The 24,823-nt window shown below is 48.1% G+C and overlaps 2 protein-coding genes across 2 annotated transcripts in view; one reads left to right on the top strand and one right to left on the bottom strand.

Moving 5' to 3' along the window:
• LOC115900047 (disco-interacting protein 2 homolog C-like) overlaps positions 1-24,823 on the bottom strand; it is a 208,349-nt gene that overhangs the window by 165,684 nt on the left and 17,842 nt on the right. The window lies entirely within an intron of this gene.
• PRR26 (proline rich 26) lies at positions 4,509-20,839 on the top strand. The gene is given in 9 exon segments (XM_030938890.1): positions 4,509-4,578; positions 4,581-4,754; positions 4,799-4,883; positions 15,074-15,175; positions 15,842-16,022; positions 16,150-16,204; positions 19,031-19,139; positions 19,246-19,369; positions 20,681-20,839. Coding segments are annotated over 9 exon segments (1,059 nt in total).

Genomic DNA, 24,823 nt, shown 5'->3' with positions numbered 1-24,823 from the left:
CCTAGCCCTCGCCATGTGCATGTCACTCACAAGCAGGCACGGGGACCCCCACAATGCACAGGGAATCCCTCTGGCCATCTGATGACCATCCATTGATAAATAAAAAGCATTAATTCCAGCTGAGTTACAGAGTTGCACACATCAATACTTGTTACTGTTCACAAATGTTCCACTTGAGGGTGGAGTGACGTTACAGAATTGGGAAGAACTTCACAGACGTACGAGGGGTGCATTTAAGGAAAAAGTGTAAGGAAGAAGTGAGAAAAAGGAATATCCTAACCTCTGTCTTTTCATCACCCTCTAAATCCTACGATTCCAGTTCTGTTCATTCTGCAGCGAAAAATAACAAGTGATTCACATTCAGACACAAGGTGGCTTAGGAAGCTGTGGCTGTTTTAAAAAGATGAAACTATCTAGAAGATCAGGATTCCATGAGCGTATTTCTTACTTAAAAAGAGAAGACACTGGGAGTTACACATCAGCTTGCCAAGGCTGTCCCGAAGTCCAGGAGCCCCTCAGGAGAACAGAGAATGTGCAGCCTCCACGGACCAAGGCAGGTGGCTGGGCTCAAGAGTGGGGACGGGGAGGCTGCAGGAGGCTTGCAGAGGGAGCTATACCGCCAGCCTCTCGCAGAAATTCCTAATTAAACCCTGACAGCAACTCTGTTTAGTGAATTGTCTCCTGGTCACTAAGAAAAGTGAAGCTGTTGAAAGCCTACAGCCAACCTCTGGATAATAGCTGAGATGTATTTTAGAGAAGGAAATGATCCTGTCATAATCCCAGACCTGCCCACAGCTGCAGGCGCGTCCTGGGAGTGCGGCTTCTTGCTCTGTCAGCACCACGGCCCACCGTAGAGCCACACGGGTTCTGCCCGACGTTCCCACTTCAGGGAGTCTGGCAGGTGCAGCTGAAACGCCCGGGGGGCAACCCCCACCCCCACTTCTCAAAAGTACATGCAGAGGCAGACAGAATCAAACACGGCCCCCAAGCCTCAGACGTACGGTTCAGCAACACGGCCCACCATAGAGCCACATGGGCTCTGCCCGACGCCCCCAATTCACAGAGTCTGGGCAGGTCCAGCTGAAACAGCACCTGGGGGGCAACCCCCAACCCCACTTCTCCAAAGTACATGCAGAGGCAGACAGAATAAAACCCGGGCCCCGAGCCTCAGACATCAAGTTTGGCATGGGCATCTGCGAAACAAGAACAAAAGTCGCATGGGAAAGTGAGCACAAAAATGAAAAAAATAACAGAAGTACAGTGAAGATGGATGAGATGGGGAGGATCGCAGGGAAGTTGAGAAAGGGACTGAGGGCCTGAAGGGGCACATAAGGGCTGGACATTCCCGACAAGGTAACAAAAACACCTCTGGATGAGGTGGGACATCATCTTCATTATGGAAATAAAGGGGAAAGCCTGAAAACATCAGTTTCCTACCATGAAGAAAAATCAAACTGGCTTCAGACTTCTCCTCTACAACACTGGATTCCAAAAGATGAGGCTGTGGCATCCGTGGGGTCTTGAGGGAGAGCTGGCACAAACGTCCCAGAGCTGCCGTCTCCAGAAGCAGCTGAAACAGCCTCAGATCCAGCAAACTCTTGTCTTGAAATGTCTATGAGAGTACACCCCCTCATCAAAGGGGCGCAGGGCTGCAGGGGGTGTGGTGTAAGGCGATTTAGAAATCCTACTCCGTGCAGACCCTAAACTTGGGAGGCTGCTGGTCCCACCCTGGGAGGACCTCAGCCAGTGGGAAGCCCTGTGCCTCCTCTCTGCTCTATCTCTAATGGCAAGAAACATTTTACTCACAAAATTATGTTATTTCCAATTTGTTAAATTGTATATATTAAGTCCATAAAGAGACCAAAAAAATGTATAAAAACATTGATGACTTGATGGTGGTATTATAACTAATTTTTAAACAAAACATGTTGTCTAAATTTTCCAGAATGAAAAAGTATTCTTTTTAACAAGAAAGGTGCTTTTAAAGTCACCATAAACAATTATATATCTATCCTATGAACGTGGTCTTAAAATAAAAAGTGAACAGCAAAAACAGCAGAAGGAAGTGCATGAATATGTTGATAACGTTTATCTCTGAATGGGGGGTCTGTTTTGCTTCCATTTCCCTATGTTTGAAGTGTCACCTCTGTAATGTAATAATAGAGCAAACACAATAGTTGAGGAAACACTGCTGCCCACTAGAACATAAACCAAGTCTCCTGCAAAATGCTGCGACCCCAACCTCTGATTTTATCTTTTAAATCAGCTAGGTTTTCTCCCCTAAAAAGAAGCATATTGTAGCATTACTCTTTAAAGTTAGGTGACTTAACAGGCACACAGACTTAAACACCTTCTGGAAAAGGTGACATGTAAAGCTTAACTAAGATTTGTTTTGTTCTGAGAAGAGCAGGGGCATGTTCTCAGGTGAGGGGCCTCCAGGAAACACTGGCTGTGTCCCATGGGCCCTCACCTGGAGAAACAAGCGCTCGACGCCTCCACCCTCCACCCGGACTCAGCAGGAAAGGGGTGCAGAGCTGAAGACAGACTCGTCTATAAAAACCCCAAGGGCTGTTTCCAGGAGCTACTCACTGCCCCGTGCCCCGCATCCTGCCCCCCTGTGCAGCTACCAGAGCTGCTGTCCAGCCTTCCCCAGGCTCTCCACGCCTCCTTCCACCCCACGCCAACCTGCACCACCCAACTCCCCCCTGTCTCTTACTGACCACCGGCCTCAACTCCCACATAGCCTGGAAACTGCAAAGCTGCCTGGCAGCAAGAGGGGACGGGCGACGACCGCACCAGCCAGGTGGCACCTGCTCCCACCAGCCTGCAGGGTCCCAGCGCCTGCCTCATGGAGCCGTCTTTAAGCACAAGTACAGCGGGAAATCAATGCAGCTTTAGCTTTACTTTGCTGTTAAATTAACTTTATAACATTTGGTTATAACATACATTAATTTTTATAGCAATTACTAAAATAACAACTCATAATGCATTCATTTACCATATTAAGCCAAGCAACTGAAAAACCAAACACACAAGCAGAATTTTATAGGACTGTAGTAGTTTTTGTTAGGCTGTCAAATTATTTTAAGCTCAAAATTAAAGTAATTAAATCTGTGACTCTCAACTGGGGGAGGTGGGCACACACAGAGGGGGAAGTTAAAATCCTTTTTTTCTTCCAAACCTCACACAGACTCGGCTGGTAATTTCCATTGCTGGAATTGTGTCCTGTTCCTTAGGTTCAAAACAACTGCCTTCATGCCTATTAAAAATAATGTTTCTTCCTTTCCTGAGTGATTGTGAAATGAGCCATGGTGGCAAAGTAGGCAAGAACAGAGGGAAACTGAGTCCACGTCCACATTTGATGGTGGGCGAGAACAGGGGGAAACTGAGTCCACATCCACATTTGATGGTGGGCAAGAATACAGGGAAACTGGGTCCATGTCCACATTTGATGGTGGGTGAGAACAGAGGGAAACTGAGTCCACATCCACATTTGATGGTTGGCGAGAACGGGGGAAACTGGGTCTACGTCCACATTTGATGGTGGGAGAGAACAGAGGGAAACTGAGTCCACGTCCACATTTGATGGTGGGCGAGAACAGAGGGAAACTGAGTCCACGTCCACATTTGATGGTGGTTGAGAAACAGGGGAAACTGGGTCCACATCCACATTTGATGGTGGGTGAGAACAGAGGGAAACTGAGTCCATGTCCACATTTGATAGTGGGCAAGAACAGAGGGAAACTGAGTCCACGTCCACATTTGATGATGGGCGAGAACAGGGGGAAACTGAGTCCACGTCCACATTTGATGGTGGCTTTTAATGCACTGCAAGCGTGTGTCCCCTTGACCTTCACGAATTTTCAGGTAGTAAGAAAGCAATTTTTCTTATTGGAAAGGAGAAAACTAAGTAACTGTAAAAATAATATAATTTCCCTAAAGCAAAAGAACAGAGAACCAACTTTTCCTTTTTTCACATTATCCAATAATTCTAAGACTCAGGGTTTTGTCACGTTACAGCAAATGCCATTCATTAGGCGGAAATCGGAAGTCAGAACAGTGTGTGCTATTCAAATTCTCTATGAATAATTAACTCAAATGTGTTCAGAGTGCTATAAAATGAAATTAATTTCTTTTTAGTTTAACCCCAAATCCCCAATCACTTGCCAAAGGATCCTCTATGTATCCTACGTAAAGGACAGGGTCTTTCTGGCAGAAAACCATCGAAGTTTTTATTTGCAGTAAGAGAAGCATGCCTTCTTATTATCAAACAGGTGCATGGCCCCCTTGCGGGGGGGGGGAATCACTCGCATCCCCGTGTGTCACGGTGTTGCCGCACACCATTAATGCATCAAAATGGAAAAGGAAATGTAAGCAGTGTCTGCTGTCCAAAGTTCACGTCAACAATTCCTTATTAGGAAGGCACTTCTGAGCCTTTCCTCCTGCATCTGGGAGCTGCCAGCAACCCAGTTCCAGGAGAGAAAATAGCTCGATACCTCCTGCAGCCCATGGAGTCCTCTTGTTGGGACAAGGTCCCCCCAGGAGAAAGGAGCCCCCAGCAGGCTCAACACTGGAGGTCCTGGGGGTGGGTTGTGCTGGGGAGGCCACGCGGGGAGGGCTGTTCCCTGTTCCCTTCCCCTCAGGAGACAGCTGGCCCGAGGTGACACAGCACTGGATGCAATTTCAGAGTCAGGGACCACGGTGCCCAGAGCTGTGGACCACGCCAGCCCACAGCCACTGTGTGCCCCAGAATGGGCGGTAAACCACACCAGCCCACGGCCACTGTGTGCCCCAGACCGGGCTGTGGACCACGCCAGCCCATAGCCACTGCGTGCCCCAGACCAACACGAGAAGAGCACAGGCCGACAACATCTTCGTCTATGGTAGGGGCCACGGTTATCGTTCCTAAGAGAGTCCACGGCCACTTCCACCAGGTGCCCTCCACTCTTCCCCTGCCCCAGCTGGTCCCCCTGTGACAGCCGTGTCCCTGAGAATGGGGTGTGGAGCCAGGGGGAAAACACAAAATAAACCACCTGCTACTAGAAACAGCCTCGCTGTCCTCAGGGAGTCGGTTCCAGGACCCCATGGACACCAAATCCAGGCACATGCAAACCCCACAGGTGGACTTGCAGAACCTGCGTGTACAAAGAGTGGCCCTCCAACACCTGTTTCACATGGCAGGAACACTGTATTTTCTGCGTGTATAGAGTCAGCCCTCTGACATGCGTTTCACATGGCAGAACGCTGTATTTTTCGCGTGTACAGAGTCAGCCCTCCGACACCCGTTTCACATGGCAGGAATACTGTATTTTCTGCTTGTACAGAGTCAGCCCTCCAACATGCGTTTCACATGGCAGAACACTGTATTTTCTCCCTGAGTTTGGTTGAAAAAATCCACATATAAGTTGATCCGCAAAGCTCAAGCTTGTGTTGTACAAGAGTCAACTGTATGCAATTGACACTGATTCCTACCAACAACATCCAAATCTTAGCATGACCAGCACGATAAACAGAATGAGCAAAATTCAAAAACTAAAGCAGAGTGTTTTCCTGCGAGTCGGCGCACTGCGTATCCCCTGCAGTAAAGACCACACTGGCTGCTGACCAGACTCCACCGGCCTCTTCCTCCGTCCTGAGGGCATCTTCCTCCATCCTGACAGCAGCCTGGGCTCACCTCCCAGCCCGAGGCTGAGAACTGAGTTCCAGTCCGAGGGCGGGGGAGGGGGACGCACTGTGCACCCTCCCAGCTCTTCTCTGCCCCTTCCCTCAGGCTGGCCCAAGAGCAGCCTGGACAGCCACGTGCTGGGGACACCGAGCTGCCCCTCCTCCACCCACAGCCTAAGGCCACCTGTCTCATCTGTGACCAAGAAATAGAGCTGCAGCAGGAGGCGGGAGGCGGAGGCGGGAGGCGGGACATGCTGGGATCTACCCATGGCCAGGCCGAGCTGCTCTGATCACTCAAGCTTCACTGTTATCACTTGCTCTACCAAATAAGCTAGAATAAAATACGCCACGTCCTCCTTTCCACACACTCCCAAGCCTCCCATCCCACTTCCTGGCACTGACCCCATAAGAACACTTTGTGCATCTTTCCAGGTATTTTCTACCCTCCTCAAGCACAGAACCACACTCAGAGTGGTTTTTTTTTTTTTTTTTTTTTTTTAACAGAAATGGCACCAGAGCAGATGATGGTTTTTTTGGACCATTTCTTTACTTTCTTGGGCATTTTCCGCACCAGGACAGATGGGCTCTGCTCTTCTTCCTCCCTGCCCAAAGCTGTCTCACAGCAGCCACACACAGAGCCGTAAACCCTCGCAAGACTGTGGGTGTCTCGGGGTGCCCCACATCCCCAAAGACCAAGGGGTCACAGATCCACATTGTCCAACAACACTTCAGACACGGCCTCGAGCCTGGGAGCCCTGCTGACCAGCCCAGACCAGCTCCAGAACAGAGGTGTGAGGGGTGACGTCTGCACTTCTTAAAAAAAAAAGGGGGGCAGATATTCAGTGCCACATTTAAAATGGTCGTGGTGGCCAGGCACAGTGGCTCATGCCTGTAATGCCAGCACTTTGGGAGGCCAAGGTGGGCAGATCACTTAAGGTCAGGAGTTCAAGACCAGCCTGGCCAACACGGTGAGACCACCGTCTCTACTAAAAATACAAAAATTAGCTGGGCATGGTGGCAGGCACCTGTAATCCCAGCTACTCGGGAGGCTGAGATGCAAGATTCTCTTGAACCCTGGAAGCAGAGGTTGCAGTGAGCTGAGATCATGCCACTGCAATCCAGCCTGGGTGACAGAGCACGACTCTATCTCAAAAATAAAAATAATAAATAATAACAAGAGAAAAAAAAACAACATATGCATTCCTAGTCCCTTGGAGCTGCAGCAACAAAGCTGGTGATATATTTTGGGTGTTTCTAATCAATGTTTTCCATGAGCTACACTGCAAGTCTCAACCTTGACCCTGCTACAGTAATCGTCTATTACAAATTGAAACAAGAGCCATAACTCTGTCTCCTATGAAAATATTCTAATTGAGACATGTTAACAGAATACATTTCTTTGGGTGAGAAAGTCTCCACCAGGGTGGGGAACAGACGGTCCACCGATTGTGCTGTGGCCCTAACCATCAAGGACTCACGAATCATCCACAGCAAGGCTGGCGACTCAAAAAGAACACCAAATTGCTCTTTGACATTAATTGTTAAACCTGGCCGGGCGCGGTGGCTCAAGCCTGTAATCCCAGCGCTTTGGGAGGCCGAGACGGGCGGATCACGAGGTCAGAAGATCGAGACCATCCTGGCTAACATGGTGAAACCCCGTCTCTACTAAAAAATACAAAAAACTAGCCGGGTGAGGTGGCGGGCGCCTGTAGTCCCAGCTACTCGGGAGGCTGAGGCAGGAGAATGGCGTAAACCCGGGAGGCGGAGCTTGCAGTGAGCTGAGATCCGGCCACTGCACTCCAGCCCGGGCGACAGAGCGAGACTCCGTCTCAAAAAAAAAAAAAAAAAAAAAAAAAAAAAAAAAAAAAAAAATTGTTAAACCTTGAGAAACCAAAGTTCTCTTTGTAACAGACGAGAAAGGATGAAGTCAGAAGTAGCTCAGCAGAGATGCACCAACTCTTTTTTTTTTTTTTTTTTGAGACAGTCTCGCTCTGCCGCCCAGGCTGGAGCGCAGTGGCCAGATCTCAGCTCACTGCAAGCTCCGCCTCCCAGGTTCCCGCCATTCTCCTGACTCAGCCTCCTGAGTAGCTGGGACTACAGGTGCCGCCACCACGCCCAGCTAATGTTTTTGTATTTTTAGTAGAGATGGGGTTTCACTGTGTTAGCCAGGATGGTCTCGATCTCCTGACCTCGTGATCCGCCCTTTTCGGCCTCCCAAAGTGCTGGGACTACAGGCGTGAGCCACCGCGCCCGGCCGCAGAGATGCACCAACTCTTACCTGGAGAGACACCCCTTGCTAATCACGTCTGGATTAACGGATGTGCTAAAAGCATCTCTTCCAACAGGGACACAGACTGCAAACAGGAATGCCGCGCACACCTTCCCCAGATAACCCAGTCCTGACCCATCCACCCCTCAGGAGGTCCCCAGACAAGTCCAATAAGGAAATGACCCCACAGCAGACGCAGGTGCAGGAAGTGAGGGTAGTGGCGTCAGGGAATTCCGCTCCATAAACCTTGGCAGCACAAAGGGCGGTGCATCTCTCCTTATCAGGCACTGCGGTGTCGCTTTCATTCTTCACAGCTGCTATCTGATCTCTTGCTAATCAGTGTTTTCCTGACAACAAAGTCAACCTTTCCCTGAAGAGACTGCCAGATGAAAGAAAGGGAGAAAAGACAGAAATGCCAGAAGCCCGTTTCTGTACCCAGCTGGACAGGTGAAGTCATTTCAGTGCAGGATGATCTGGCCATTCCAAATATGCAGGGCTTGCCAATTGCTGTTAAAATGAAACCGAGCCCTTGAAAAGGCCCGGACTTCCCACAATGCGTGGTATTTATGGTGTGGAGGGCACTGCAGAGAAGTTATCAGAGGGTTCACAACAGCAAGATCCACGGAGGCTCTGCCATGTGCCAGGCACGAGACAACTGTTTACATAAAACACCTCATTTCACCCTCCACAGAGTCCAGACTGCTCCACATTTCACCCTCCACAGAGTGCACAGACCGCTCCACATTTCACCCTACAGAGTCCACAGACCGCTCCACATTTCACCCTAGAGTCCACAGACCGCTCCACATTTCACCCTCCACAGAGCCCAGACTGCTCCACATTTCACCCTCCACAGAGCCCAGACTGCTCCACATTTCACCCTACAGAGTCCACAGACTGCTCCACATTTCACCCTACACAGAGTCCACAGACTGCTTCACATTTCACCCTACACAGATCCACAGACTGCTCCACATTTCACCCTACACAGATCCACAGACTGCTCCACATTTCACCCTACACAGAGTCCACAGACTGCTCCACATTTCACCCTACACAGAGTCCACAGACTGCTCCACATTTCACCCTACAGAGTCCACAGACTGCTCCACATTTCACCCTACAGAGTCCACAGACTGCCCCACATTTCACCCTACACAGAGTCCACAGACTGCTTCACATTTCACCCTACACAGATCCACAGACTGCTCCACATTTCACCCTACAGAGTCCACAGACTGCTCCACATTTCACCCTACAGAGTCCACAGACTGCTTCACATTTCACCCTACACAGATCCACAGACTGCTCCACATTTCACCCTACACAGAGTACACAGACTGCTTCACAGAACACTACCAAAGGGGACCATCAAATGATCCCCAAGAAGTAACAAGCGCCTTAAAAGAAAACCGCCAGGCACGGTGGCTCAAGCGTATAATCCCAGCACTTTGGGAGGCCGAGACTGGGTGGATCACGAGGTCAGGAGATCGAGACCATCCTGGCTAACACGGTGAAACCCCCGTCTCTACTAAAAATACAAAAAATTAGCCGGGCGAGGTGGCAGGCGCCTGTAGTCCCAGCTACTCAGGAGGCTGAGGCAGGAGAATGGCGTGAACCCGGGAAGCAGAGCTTGCAGTGAGCCGAGATCTTGCCACTGCACTCTAGCCTGGGTGACAGAGCGAGACTCTGTCTCAAAAAAAAAAAAAAAAAAAAAGGTAAGAAAACCAACCTCCTCCCCCTCTCTTATCTCCCTGTCCTCATTTCCACAGAACCAAAGAAATATGAAGGGTCAGTGACACCCCACTGAAGAACGCTCTCCTGGTGGTTACACTCTGTACACAGGGAGCACAGCACTGCTCCGTGCTGCGCGAGGCTACTATTCTATACTACACTCGTACAATCTGTTTGTTCTATTCTATACTATTCCATTCTCTACGATAGAACACTACAGTTTCATTCTATACTATATAATACTGTACTATCTGTTCTATTCTATACTATTTTCTTCCATACGTAAAGGAGTTAGCCAGCTTGCTTTAGGCAGGCAGTAAGGGAAGGGTCCCAGAGAGCCTCCAGCCCATGTTTTGTGCAGATAGGGGGACTTGCGCGGGGGGCTCGCCTAAACATGCTCACAGCAGACTAAGGGTCCCCATGAGCACAGGGGAATGGGGTGGAGCCACCAGAAATTCACTCCTTACACAGACAGGGAGCCCAGCCCCATCAGCTTCTATATAAAAGCCCTTGTAGTCAACTGGGAAGGTGGCGACCAGCAACCTGCTCTCAGGACCCCTCTTTTCGCTGAGAGCTTTCCTTTTAGCTTAATAAGTTCCACTGCACTCACTCTTCAATGTCCACGTGCCTGTTTCTTCCTGGTTGTGAGACAAGAACCTGGACCCAGCTGAGCTAAAGAGCAAAACTCCTGCGTCAGTGCTACAGAACACTATCTGTTCTGTGCCATGTGACTCCACTATTCCACACCACACTACGTAATATTAATGGTATGCTGTGTGTTCCAATCTAGACTATATTGTGCTATGCAATACTACATCATTAATTCAACTGCATACTCTATAATATAATCCCACTTGTTCTATTCTAGACCATGTGATACTATTTGTCCTATTGTATACTATACTATATAATGTTACACTGTTTCTTCTATTCTATGCTACCCTATACAACATTATACTATTTGTTCTATTCTGCGCTACTCTGTATAATTCTATTGTTTGTTCCATTCTATACAATATCTTGCATCACTTTACCATGCTCCACGATACAAGAGTAGAGCCCGTTATACGTTCATATTCTCTTTTCCAAGCTCTTACCCAGTAAGAAATGTGATGTTTTACTATGCCTCACATAAATGCACATTTCATGATAATCAATGCCATTTCCTATGGTTATAGAATTCTGTCTCTATGATTCTATTGATACGGCTTCCTTGGGCTTTTCTGTAAGTCCTTTGCAGTGTCTGGTTTTCTAGTGAAGATGACTAAGGTCCCGATAAGATCCTACAAAACCAGCATTCACACAGGCTCACCTGTGTGCACACTGCTGGACTCTGTGTTGAAGGAGTGACAGGAAGACAGACGGCTGTCGGTGGATGGAAGGCAACAAGGACAGAGTAGATTCCAGAACTGAGACAGGTACCACGGCTCTGGCACAGCCAAGGGTCGATCCCAATTCTAGCCTCTCACAGAAAGGCAGAGGAGACTTAGCACAAAGAGCATGGAACTTTGCTTTCATAAAGCAAATGCTTACCACCCACTGTGAGGAGCTCAAGGAGAAATGGCAGTAGGCTCTACTAATAACTACTGCTTTAAAAAATGGAAGGAAGAGGGTACATTTTCACATGCGCCATGTGGAAAGTTGGCTGGACCTGCCACTGGACCTGCCACTGGACCTGTCCCTAGACCTGACACTGGACCTGATGCTGGACCTGACACTGGACCTGACACTGGGTCTGCTACTGGGCTGCTAACAAATGCTGCAGATTTTTATGGAGAGAAAAGTACAGTGCGTCTGAGAGCAGCTGTCCCAGCTCTGGATGAAGCCAGCAGAAAAAGGAAGCAGCAGAGACGCTGGTATCATTCAGTGGGCAGAGTCAATGACCCTCCTCTAAGTCCAGCAAAGCTCAACCTGCATGTCTGCAACTAGAAATACCAATCATAAGCCAGACCTCCTGGCAAATATCACCACTGACCCGCTGTAATTCTGTGTGGTGTATTATGTCCCGTGTACAGGAAATCATTCACAAAGCCTTTAACAAGGAAGTATTAACATGACTTTTAATGCAATATAACAGCTTTGCACCCATTTAACATATATTTAACCCCAGTAGTATATTTAAATATATATTTTATAGAACATCAGGCACGTTTACCTAATGGCTCGAACCTTCACAATATCTCTCTGCCTGAGAGGACAGCGGAGGATCCCATGCACTGTCTCCAGGAACATGCCCCTCCCAGAGAGGACTCACAAATCCAATGTGCACATGCATGCATGCACAGACACATATCACACACACATACACATGCACATGCACACCTACATGCAATACATACATTCACACATGCACACACATTCACATAATCACATAATACCAACACATAACACATGCATGCAGGCACAGACACATCACACACACACACATGCACACGCACACCTACATGCAATACATACATTCACACACGCACATTCACATAATCACATACCAACACATAACACATGCATGCACATACACATATCACACACACATACACATGCACACGCACACCTACATGCAATACATACATTCACACACGCACATTCACATAATCACATAATACCAACACGTAACACATGCATGCACATACACATATCACACACACATACACATGCACACGCACACCTACATGCAATACATACATTCACACACGCACATTCACATAATCACATAATACCAACACATAACACATGCATGCACATACACATATCACACACACATACACATGCACACGCACACCTACATGCAATACATACATTCACACACGCACACACATCCACATAATCACATAATACCAACACATAACACATGCATGCACATACACACAACACTCAAACACACATGCATATACATATACATTCTGACACACATACATAGGTAAATGCATAGACATAACATGCACAAATATACATGTATAACTATACACACACGAGCATCCATGCATGCCTACTTGCACATACGTGCACTCTCGTGCTTAAACATGTAACACATGCACACACATACATGCAACACAAATACACATGCACACATATACACATGCATGCATGTGTACATTACACACAAAGGCACACATGCACAACACACATACATGCAATACACACTTTCATACACAGAATTCAAACACACATACATATATACACCCCCAAAGACCCCATTATTCAATTCTAAACAAAGTGGTTTATCCCCCAAATGTACCTTCTCGTAATTAATAAGCTCTACTGCACATTTCTTGATTTCAAAGAATGAGGTGTCACACACAGCACACACACATTTATACTCCAATACATGTGAACATACAAATAGAAATAGGCACACGTGCACGAAGACCCTCTTCTGTAAAAGTATTCTCAAACTTGAACTGAACGAATTCTGCTAATTTTAGTCAGAGTCAGCAAAGATATATTTGACCTCGGAATGAATATACTCGTTCTTTTCGTTACCCCTGGCAACAGCAAGAATGTAAAACAGAGTTGTGTGATACGATGCCACTTATTCAATCCCACTTCCTGGGATCTGACCCACTTGTAATAGCGTTTCTGTCTGAGTGATTTCCTTCTGACTAAAATCATGAGATAATTCCTTCCCTTCCTGCTTTCTCTTTCCCAGGCCTTTTCACTACCCTTTCATCATCTCGGAAACTAAATCATAGTTGTCAAAATGGAAGGCAAAGAAACAGCCTTAGGAGAGAATCCCACAGTGGAATGGACCCGAGAGAGGAAAAAATATTCTTTTGGAAAATGTACAAAAGGAAAAGTCAAGAGGCCTGGGTTCCCTCTCACGACAGAAACAGACGTCGGCAAAGCAGGTCGCTCAGCACAGTTCGGCTCTGTGTATGAAACAGATTCTAGTCCTTGTCCTTGTTTCAAGCTCTCTGTATGAAACAGATTCTAGCCCTTGTCCCTGTTTCATGATGCTGCAGTGAAGGAAACAAAACAGACAAAGGGCACAGGCTGAAGACAAGGGTTTTAAAAGGATGACTTGTAAAATGTGCACCTGCTTTTCAAGGGCACAATGAGGACACTTTCAAGTATATTAAACCTGATTTATAAAAGACAGGTATAAAGACTCTACAAGGTCATTAGACTTCCAAAGAAAACAAATCACATTCTCCTAGCATCACGAGTCAGGTGTTCCACAAATACTAAGAATAGCCACCGCAACGGGATCCACTATGAGGTGTCAAAACATAACCCAGGAAGCGTGGCCGAGAGCTCCTATAACCTGATTTCTAGGAATCTAATTTTAACCATCCTCACAGCTAGCACATCACAAAAATACAGAGCTCCAAATGCGGTAACACAAGTGCTAACAACACCTAGTTAAAAATGTACGAGGCATTTCAGGCAAAAATCCCAGAATCAGAAGAACACAAGTTTTATGAGTTCTTCAAAAGCTGGTGCTGGTTGAGGCTCTTCTGCAGACTTCAACAAAAGACACGCTAGAATTAGCCATGGACGGTAACCCTGAGGCAACACACAGTGTTCGGAAAAGCACAAGGCCTGCTCTGGGCTTGAGACCCCTGGGAACTTTCTCTGGACCGCACCGAGTGGATGACTTTGAGAACTCAAAATAACCAACAACCAGTCCATGAACAGAGAAAGAAGACTGCAGCCCCCCTGGGGACCTGGCTCCATGCCTGCCCCCTTTCTTCCGGATACCTTTGCCCTTCCTGGCTCCCTCCTCCTCCTGGAGACGCTCTGGGTTCAGGCCCCTCTCCAGCTGTGTCTTGGTCCACGGCTGGCTGCCCGTGTGAAGCACCAGGCCTTGAAGGGCCATCTCCACCTGCTCCCTGCACTTCCCACCCACTTCCGCCGAGACCCCCAGGCTCTGGCTGCTCTCAGGGATCAGGGCCACCAGGCTCCCCTCGCAGGCTCCAACTGGAGTCCTGCCCCCTGGTTTTCAGCAACACTTGGGACTTTCTCCTGTAAACTCTCGGCTCTGGGCTTTAGTGAACTGCGCCATCCAGCTCTTCTCTGGACTCTAAGCAGGACCTTCTCTGGGTCTTCCAACCCTTCCTCCATTTCCAAATGCAGGCTTTCTTTTGGCCTCCTCTCTCCAGACATGCACGCCTCACACTCTGGCTACTTGACCTCCACTTCTACGTAAGAGGCTCCCAAATGCACCCTGCTCCAGATTTTCCCCAAGCCTCCTCCTGTATTTCCAAACTGGCAGCTTGCAGTGGTGTCTCTAAGTATCTCCGAGTCAGATCCACACTTGCTTCTCCTCCTGATTTCCGGCAAAGCAAAACGCCGACCACGGGGTGCAGACTCGCAGCTTCATCCGCCTTCCTGCACTCCCTCTTCCCCTCCTGACACAGGCACCGAATCCCTCAGCTCACTGGCTGCCTTCTCTCCTCCTCTCGCCAGGGCGAGTGCCCTGTATGAGACTGCCCTGTCCCCCCCGGGCATGCCGCACATCAGAGGCGCGATTCTCTCCGAAACCCTCAGTGGCTCCCTAGTATCCGACAGGTAAGGACTTCCACATTCTGGCCCCAATCTCACTTTCTCGCCTCAGATATGCACATGTATATTTTATCTATGCAAAGAGAGTACAGGCCTCACACCTGCTCTCATTCCTGGGCTCCTAGCTCCTCCTGAAGGTGCTCTATGAGGTACCTATGCACTTTCCAAACACTAACTGAATATGCACTTGGAGAACACTTACTTGAGAATTTTGTGGCATTGCTGGATAACGTGGACAGAGTGAGAACTACACAGATGTGTGGATGCTGCCTTGTCCAGACTTCACTTACCCAGACACTCCCAGATGCTCAAGGTGACCAGCCCTATTGGCGCACAGACAGGCTCAGGCTGCACCCCCACAGCTGGGCCCCGCGAGCTGAACTCTAACCATGAAGCAGCTGTTTGCTCCTAAACCTGTTCATGCCGGTGCATTTGTTACACATTACTGAAACCAGTAAAGTCTGACTCCAAAAAGAGAATAATTGTATGAAAACTAAGTTGGATGCCTTTCAAAGACTTGATATAGGGGAATTTTCTTTTCATTTTAATCTTTTTTAAATTGCTATCAAATTAGGTATGGGCAAAAAATATCTACAATGTTTGAGGAAATAATTTTTAAAGGTTTCCAATCTAACATATCTTGTTTCTCTTGTGTTGCCTTTTTTCTTCTAGAAGAATCAAAACTGTGGCAGGCCTGCGATGGCTGTGGTTGAGGAAAGAGGCCACACCCACAGCCAGTAGAACCACGCTCAGCAGCAGCCTAGCCCCGCGTGGAAGAGGCGTGAACACTCTCGGGAGAGGTGGATGCGCACTAACCGTTCCCAGCTCTGATCTCTTTGATTCACTGAATATGGTGATTGGTTTTATCTGAACGTCAGACAAAAGGGTATCTATGTCCAGGAAAGACTCTAAACACTCTGGACCCTCCTGGAGCATCCTGGAGCAGATGGTGACTGTGACCCAGTGATACCACTCTCCAGTGGGCAGTGTGGTCTGCAGGGGCGAGACCCCTGGGGCAGCCCTACCCCAGCATGGGTGAGTTTCTGTTGTAATTCTATGTCCAGTGTAAATAAACTGTGGAAAACTGGGAGATGGTACAAGAAAGCAAGGACGCCAACTAAATGAATAGAAAGATCGACAAGGGAAGGCTGAGATCGGCTGAAATCAGCTGAAATAGGCTTGGGAAAGTAAAGGTCAGGCGGGAACTTCATAACGGCTTTCGAGGCTCGGGAACACGGACGGTAGCTGCCCTGTCCATTCCAGGAGAGAACAGATGGACTTGGCTGGAAAGCACTTCCCTGACTAAAAGTGTCTTTAAAAAGGAAAATCTCAGAATTTCCCTCCCTGGAACGCTTTAACCCTTCATGGAACACAGCAGAAATTCCACAGCCCTGCATCCTAGGAAGCAGGGACAGGACAGCAGCCTCCAGCACACAGAAGCACTTAAGAGGCATAAGCAGCTACGCAAAGATGGCACGATCCGTGCCTCAAAAAGGCCCAGATCTCTGAGAAATAAAGTTGTATGCAGATTTACACCTGGGCAGCTTGAAATGCGTGTGCCATGACAGTTCCGGAAGCTTGTCTACTCGAAGGTCCGCATTCAGGTACGTTTCACAGTCACCACAACTAGACTTTCAGAAATTTAAAACTCCTAATGAAGAAATGTAAACCTGCACGTCTCACGCCACCACCTAAAGCAGCGGTTCTCAAGTAGGGGCGATTCTGCTGGGAGGAGGAATGCTGATGGCATGGTGGGAGGCAGAGGTCTGACGCTGAGCACCGCAGGCACCGAGAACAGTCTCCTCACAAAGGCTCCCCACAAGGGCTCCAGGGGGCCACACAAGAGGATGGGAGGCAGAGGTGACACTCAGCACCGCAGGCACTGAGGACAGCCTCCTCCTCACAAAGGCTTCCCACACAGGCTCCGGGGGGCCACACCAGAGGGTGGGAGGCAGGGGTGATTCTCAGCATCACAGGCACTGAGGACGGCCTCCCACAAAGGCTTCTCTGGGCCGGAGCATCCACAGTGCTGAGGGGAAAAGCCCGGACACAAAGGATTAAGTGTTTTCAACGTAGCTCAGGGCATCTCCACACAGGAACTCCCATCTGCCTGTTGTGCAAAGCCTGGGGCCTTGCAATCAATAAACCTCCACAAGACACAACACATGGACCTAACAATTCTATTTCACTCCAGGAGAGAGAAAAGAAGGAATGGTTTTGGGAAACACATTGAAATTCCGTGAGTTCTTGACTAAAAATCACCAAGTCCGCTGTGTTCCCTTATCAGCAGTCCTGGGTAGGCCCAGACCCACCTCACCCCCAGCAGGACCCAGGCAAGGCTTTAAACCTCAAACGTCCCTTTTCGTAACACTGGCTGTTTCATGTGGTTAATAAATCATCCAATAAGATGACACGCGTAAGCCTAGTTATAAACTTGGCACATTAACACTATTGATCATTGTCATATGTCCAGGTTAATCAACTTCACAATGCTACAGAGAAATCATTGGTACTAAGAGTTGTAAGGATGATTTTTTTTAATTTATGTACCTCAATTTTTATACTGTTACTTTTTACATTTTAAAAAATGTATATTCTAAAATATTTTTGATATTTTAAAATGTTAATGTATCAAGCATTTTAAAATGCACCAAATATATATCTACAAATATATAGGGAATTTTTAAAATAAATATCAGGGTAGAAGGAATTAAAACTCCTAACGTAACACTAAATAGATGGGAAAAAACAAAGTAGAGAGTTCTCACAGATTCCTGAAGGAATAGTAATAAAGCTCAAAAAGTACATTAAAACCTTTATAACTATAAAATGTTTTAATTACTAACTAACAAGAAAATATCTACTGAATCACGACTAGCAGATCCCCAAATCTGTTCAACACCTGTACTCTACCCTGGGTCTGCTGAGGAACAGATTGATTCTGTTGGAGTTGACCTCGAAATTAAAAAAAAAAAAAAAAAAAAAAAAACCAGCTTTAAACATTTAGATTTCCTGAATAAAACAGAAAATAAAAATAACATTTCTGTACCTGCGAGTTGACCCTAATTTTTTTTTCACTTTGGATGGCTCATAAAATACACAGATACCTTTACCATGCTTTATATTATATACTCGTGACTCTTAATTCATTATTAACCTCACTCTGTAGCTAAATTCTAATACTAATCATGGTGGCATCATTAAGACATTGTTCTAGGTGGTGATTTTTTAACTGGAAAAAAACGGGGGATAGGTAATAAATAATTATGTAATCTAAAGGAAAAGTTTTAATTGTATGAGTCCAGTAATGCTATCACCCAGCATAGAAAATATTTTCAACAGTTCCAGGAAACTTCACATAAGAAACACTAAATAAACTCTAAGTCCAGTATGAGTTAGAGACATTTCCAAAAGAAAAGCACACACAGTGGGTTGGGAGCGCCTGGATTTTCTCTAGCGAAAGACTCGTGGAATCCATGCTTTCACCGCCACGTGACGAGGCACACGCCGACTGGGACGCGGCCTCCATCCTCCAGACCCACACGCTGCGCGAAACCACAGCCAGATTCTCACACTGGGGAATCCCTGGGCGAAGACCTCACGTGACTTTCCTCCTCAGCAGCTTCCCCAAAACAAAACACATCAATCAAACGAACCCGATGTGAGATGGAAAGGAAACCAGAGCCAGGCTTATCTCTTACAGGAACACTCCATAAATCTCAGACGAATTCCCTCATCCTTCCACACCATCTGCTGATAAGAGGTCAATAATCAAGTGGAAATCACTCAGAGAAGCGCTTTCCCTCCCCCAGCAGACGTCGAAGTCTGCCGTGGCGTTTATGGGGTGCTCTCACTTTTCAGCGCTGGCCGTCACCAACGCAGGCCAGCAGGACCCTGGAACAGCAGAGGTCCCGCAGCTCCTCCCTGGACGCGGGGCTACGGTGGAGGAAGGGAGCGCGGCTGCCAGTCCGTGGGAAAGACGGGCTATCTGGAGTAATACAAGACCACGTAACATAGGTCACTGTGGGTTTTTGTTTTCTCCGAACTGGCCTCATTATTATCAATTATTCCTTCAGCACCTACTGGGAAGGTGAGAAGAAAGCAAAAGGCATCACTCCCCACCCGCGAAAGTCTCCCAGCATCCCCGGAGAAGCGAACGAGAAGAACGGCGGGTCTGCGCTCAGAGCCGGTGAGGAGCAGGTGAGAAGAATCCAGAGCGCCCCGCCTCCCTCCCCGGCCGCCCTCCCTCCTGCACCGATGTGAACACATGAGTAACAGCCGCGTGGAGAAGCCGCTGGCTCCCAGAGCCCGGCCCGCTGCAGCAGAATCACCGAGACTGAGATCCTGCGGCCTGAGTTGGGGCCGCGGAAACCACGCCCGCAGGACTGCAGGGAGCAGCCGGTTTCTGCACAGGTAACATGGAACTGGGGGTAAACAAAGCTGACGAGGTGGGCCCGTGGCCTGTCTGCGCACAGGTATTAAAAGTTCAATAGCCGTGGTGGCAGCAGCTGAACAGGCTACACAGGACGCAGCTGGGGTCTGGACCTGGGCCTGGGGTCCGGTGGAAGGCACGTGTGTTGAGGCGTGTAGTCAGGGCCAGCCTACTTCCCCAGGCCTACAAGGACAGATGTAGCTCCCCAGGAAACACCACAGGCAGCCCCTGCCGGCAAGCTGCCCCAAGAAGCAGTGCACCCCCCAAAATCAGAAGCAGCCAAGCTGACCCCCACCTCATCTGAAAGAGCAGGGCGCCAGGGAGAGGGCACCAACCCAGTCTCCTAATCGTAAGGGACGTTCATAGCAACACCACAGAAAACAAACACTACTGCTCTGACCTGGAAAAGTGAAATTTAAAACATAAAATACACAGATTCTAACTAAGAGGCAGACGGACCAGGCGTGGTGGCTCACGCCTGTAATCCCAACCCCTTGGATGCGGAGGCAGGTGGATCACTTGAGGTCAGGAGTTCGAGACCAGCCTGGCCAACATGGTGAAACCCCATCTCTACTAAAAATGCAAAAATTACCCAGATGTGGTGGCGGGAACCTGCAATCCCAGCTACTTAGGAGGCTGAGGCAGGAGAATTGCTTGAACCCGGGAGGTGGAGGTTGCAGTGAGCCAAGATCGCGCCACCGCACTCCAGCCTGGGCAACTCCTTCTCAAAAAAAAGTAAAATAAAATAAAATAAAATAAAAGGCAGACAAACAAAAGGAGATTTCCTCTGATCTTAAAAACAGAAGTATTTGTTTCACAGCCTGGATAATTGAAGATCTGCATAGAAGTCACCTAGGGCCCCACCCTCCCTCACAACAGACTGGGATAGAGGGAAGGAGGGCAGGAGGGGGGCCCCTTGTCCACGAGAGGCTCCTCCCGCCCCATCCCCTTCCTCAGGAGGGCGGCCTGCCCAGCGCAGGCTCTGTTCTCCCCAGGTAATACCCCAGGGTCTCTACAGGAACACCCACCTCCCTTCCCTGCAATCCACTCCAGCTGCTCACAAGGGGGGCGCTCTTCAGGGAGGAGCAAACGGCTTCGGGGAGAGCCTGAACTCCCACATCCCAGGTGTGGCTTGCCAGGGAGCACAGAGAAAGGATGCAGGTCCCAAGAAGGAGGAGGCGCAGGAGGACGACGAGAGAGACAAGAGAGACAAGAGAGGCCGCCCAGCAGCGGGCTGAGCGCAGGATCTGGCTGAGGCCTCCTGGGGAGGGGCAGAGGCAAACCTGCTGCTACTTCTAGGCTGCTCGGGAGGATACAAGCTCGGAAGGGGCTGCAAGGCAGGACTCGCTGAGGAGCAGTCATGCGGATGCCCCGCCTCTCACACGGCACACACTGACAACATGCAGCTCACAAACAACACAACACGCATGTACAATGCGGTTATACAACACTCACAACACACAATGCACACAAACACACACAACCTATACAACACATATCCAATACATGCAACTCACAACACAATAGGCATTTATAACACACTCACGCAACACATAACCAATACATCCAACTCACAACACATGTACGTACAACACACTCATACAACACACAACACTCATACAATAAATGCAACTCAACACAATATACACATACAACCCACGCAACTCACATGCAACACAACACACTCATACAACACATTCATACAGCACACACTGTACAGATTCTAAGTATGAAATAGAAAACAGCACATGCACAGTTTCTAAAGTATGATGAAAGCTTTTTTCAAGAAGGTTGTCCAACATCCAAACTGGCACCATGTCCTCATTTTCAGCTGCTGTTCAGATTCAAGCATTTTTATCATCTGCTCTATGAATTATAATAATACAGCATAAACTCATTTTTCATTTTACACCCACTTTGGTGTGGGGTGCTCCAAAAGAGGGGCCAGGAGCCTCAGAGTCGTCCCTCGGAACAAAACACAACCACACTCAGAGGCCAGGAAGGGAACTCGGGGGGCGACACACACTCTCTCATCTGCAGAGCTCTGCTTCAATTACATGTAACCAGGGCTGGAACGGGGTTGGTGAGGGTACAGACATGGCAAACTGAGAAGAAACTGGCAGGTGGAGAAAGATCAGCCAAAATCCAAGGAAAAATGCTAAACATTTTCCACAAGTAGTTCACACAACAGACGATACTCGGGCTACTGAAAGTTTATTGAGAGGGGTCTTGCTCCAAAGAAAAAGTTCTCTCCCAAGGTTATCGAAGATTCACAGCAGACACCTGCCCCCAACACACATCTGCCGAGGGCCTATGAGTCAAAAAGAAGGTAAGACAGAAGTAAGGGTGCAGGGGGAGGAGAGCGGGAGGGGACCGAGAACTCGGAACCAAGTGAAGAGATGGGCGGACACTGAATGCCTGACTCCAGGGTTATCACCTCAGAAAACAAGTCTGTTTAAGTCCGTAGTAACAGTGTTAGTGCTTTCACTGAACCTGCACTCAACACTGGAGAACCTCCCTGTGTTATGAAGACGATCTGAAAAATAACATTAATTCACAATGTAGAGTGATAATTCAGCCACAGAAAATAAAACTGATATAATCCACTACAAGTCACACTATGTCTTTCTTTAAGACTGGTTTATGATGCAGAAAAGAGGCAGCTTGAGATCTAAAATACTTAAACTGGCAAACACCTTGTTTCCTTGAATTCTCACAGCCGTGGCACCAGCTAGGGTAAGACAGAGTGGTTTTCAGAGCTTCCAGAACAGCAGAACAGATCAATCATAAATATGCAAAAGTGATCTGAAGACAGAATTAATATTCCACGTTTTGGCTTAAACTAGTCATGTGATTTCCAATAAGTGGGAAACATTCACACCAATTTTTATAAGAAAGTTCAATGTGAACACATGGTACAGAACACTACCTTTGTTTTGGAATTTATTTATGTAATATGACAATTTCAATTGTCTTTAGGGATTCTTGATATTGAACGCTCATCTTTATTAATGGTGAGCTACCCATTTTCTGACTGAGGAAACGGAAAGTTGTCACTGCCTAAGAGCAAAACTCAAAACAGCCTGTATGAAAGGAAAAGGTATATCTGTGTGCACACACATGCATACACATACCTACACATGTACACACACATGTACATATGTGCATACACATACACACAAAAACGTGTGTGCACGTGCACACATGCATGCACATGTACACGTGTGCATACATACATGTGTGCACACATGCACATACATGCATATACACACATACACACGTACATGCACATAGACATATACAAATACACATGTACACATGCACACACACATGCATGGATGTTCTGGAATGTTCCAGAGACAATATAGGGGGAGGGCCACACATCACATAAACATCTTACCCATTTTAAACGTGACCATTCCTGCCAACATCAGCCTGGCCTGTAATCCCAGCACTTTGGGAGGCCGAGACGGGTGGATCACGAGGTCAGGAGGTCGTACCATCCTGGCGAACACGGTGAAACCCCGTCTCTACTAAAAATACAAAAAACTAGCCGGGCGAGGTGGCGGGCGCCTGTAGTCCCAGCTACTCAGGAGGCTGAGCCAGGAGAATGGCGTGAACCTGGGAGGCGGAGCTTGCAGTGAGCTGAGATCTGGCCACTGAGCTCCAGCCTGGGCGACAGAGCGAGACTCCGTCTCAAAAAACTAAAAATAAAAAAAGATTTATTTCATTTACACAAGGAACAGAAAATATAATACTTGTTCTAATGAGATTCTCTAATCATTAGATTATTTTCACAATTATAAGTAATCACTAAATAACTTCCTCTCAAGGGTCTAAAAATAAAAACAATATAACAAAAGAAAGTCACAGTCCTGACAGGTTTATCATGCAAATCACAGCTGTGAAAATAAAGCATGTTTTTGAGACTATGCCCTCCTCAAATATCCTTCATGGAATTGTGTACCAGTAATGGTTGTTAATTAACTGTTATACCAGGTGGAAAAGTATATCATTTGGGGTATATGAAGTAAACATGTAAAGAGAAATGACCATACACATCTGAAACCAGGTCTCATTTCACAACTGCTTCCTACCTTAGAATTTGCTTAATTTACCTCATGAGGTGCCTCGAGGAGAGAAAGCAGAGCTGGGATCTGCCCCGATGCCGCTTCGGGAAGAGCTGGGTGGGCACCAAGACCCTCAGACCGAGGGCTGAGCTGCGTGGCTATGACCCCATCACTGCAGGTCCCCAAGCGTGTGTCCCTGTGTGTCACACAAACCCCTGCCACACAGGTGACACACGCCACACGCCTGACACAGGCTCAGCAAACAGGGAGCTTTCAGTAAGTGGTGACTAGAGAGAAGCGACGGCCTTCAGCGTGGACGGAGAAAACAGGCCACAGAGTCACAGACGAAACGCCACAGATCCACCGACGGAGAAAACACCACAGACGCATGGACGGAGGAAACAGGCCACAGACGGACGGAGGGAGGAAAAGCGCCACAGACGCACGCATGGAGAAGACGCACAGACGCACGGATGAAAGAAACGCCACTGACGCACGGACGGAAGAAACACCACTGACGCACGGACGGAAGAAACACCACTGAGGCACGGACGGAAGAAACGCCACTGACGCATGGACGGAAGAAACGCGCCACAGAGGCACGCACGGAGAAAACAGGCCACAGAGGCACGAATGGAAGAAACGCCACAGACGCACGGACGGAGGAAACAGGCCACAGACGCACGGACGGAGGAAACGCGCCACTGAGGCACGCACGGAGAAAACAGGCCACAGACGCAGGAACGGAGGAAACGCCACAAACGCACGGACAGAGGAAACAGGGCAGAGACACGCACACGCCAGTGTGGAACATGGGACAGGAACGTCCCAGCCATGCGCCGTCCACTCCCACTAGGGACTTCCCACCCCAGAGCACTCAAGATGGCTGTGGAGCTCCTGCCACCCACCCCAGAGGTGAAGCTGGGGAGCCAGAGATAAGCAGGTTCACGCCCGTCCATGCGGCTGCAATCCCTGTAGTAACTGGAGGTCACCATTAAATAGAAGGGCACCTCACTTGGAATAAAAGCACTCTGCATAAAGGAACTCAAGATTGGCCGGAGACTGCTTAGAAACCATCACAATCATTCTTGTTGGTGACAGTGAAGCTTCAAGAGTGGTCACTTTTCCTGTAGAAACGCCACAGACGTGATT

The sequence above is a fragment of the Rhinopithecus roxellana genome, chromosome 10, assembly GCF_007565055.1.
Source record: "Rhinopithecus roxellana isolate Shanxi Qingling chromosome 10, ASM756505v1, whole genome shotgun sequence".
In the NCBI taxonomy this organism is placed as follows: Eukaryota; Metazoa; Chordata; class Mammalia; order Primates; family Cercopithecidae; genus Rhinopithecus; species Rhinopithecus roxellana.
This window is presented reverse-complemented; position numbering and strand designations above follow the sequence as displayed.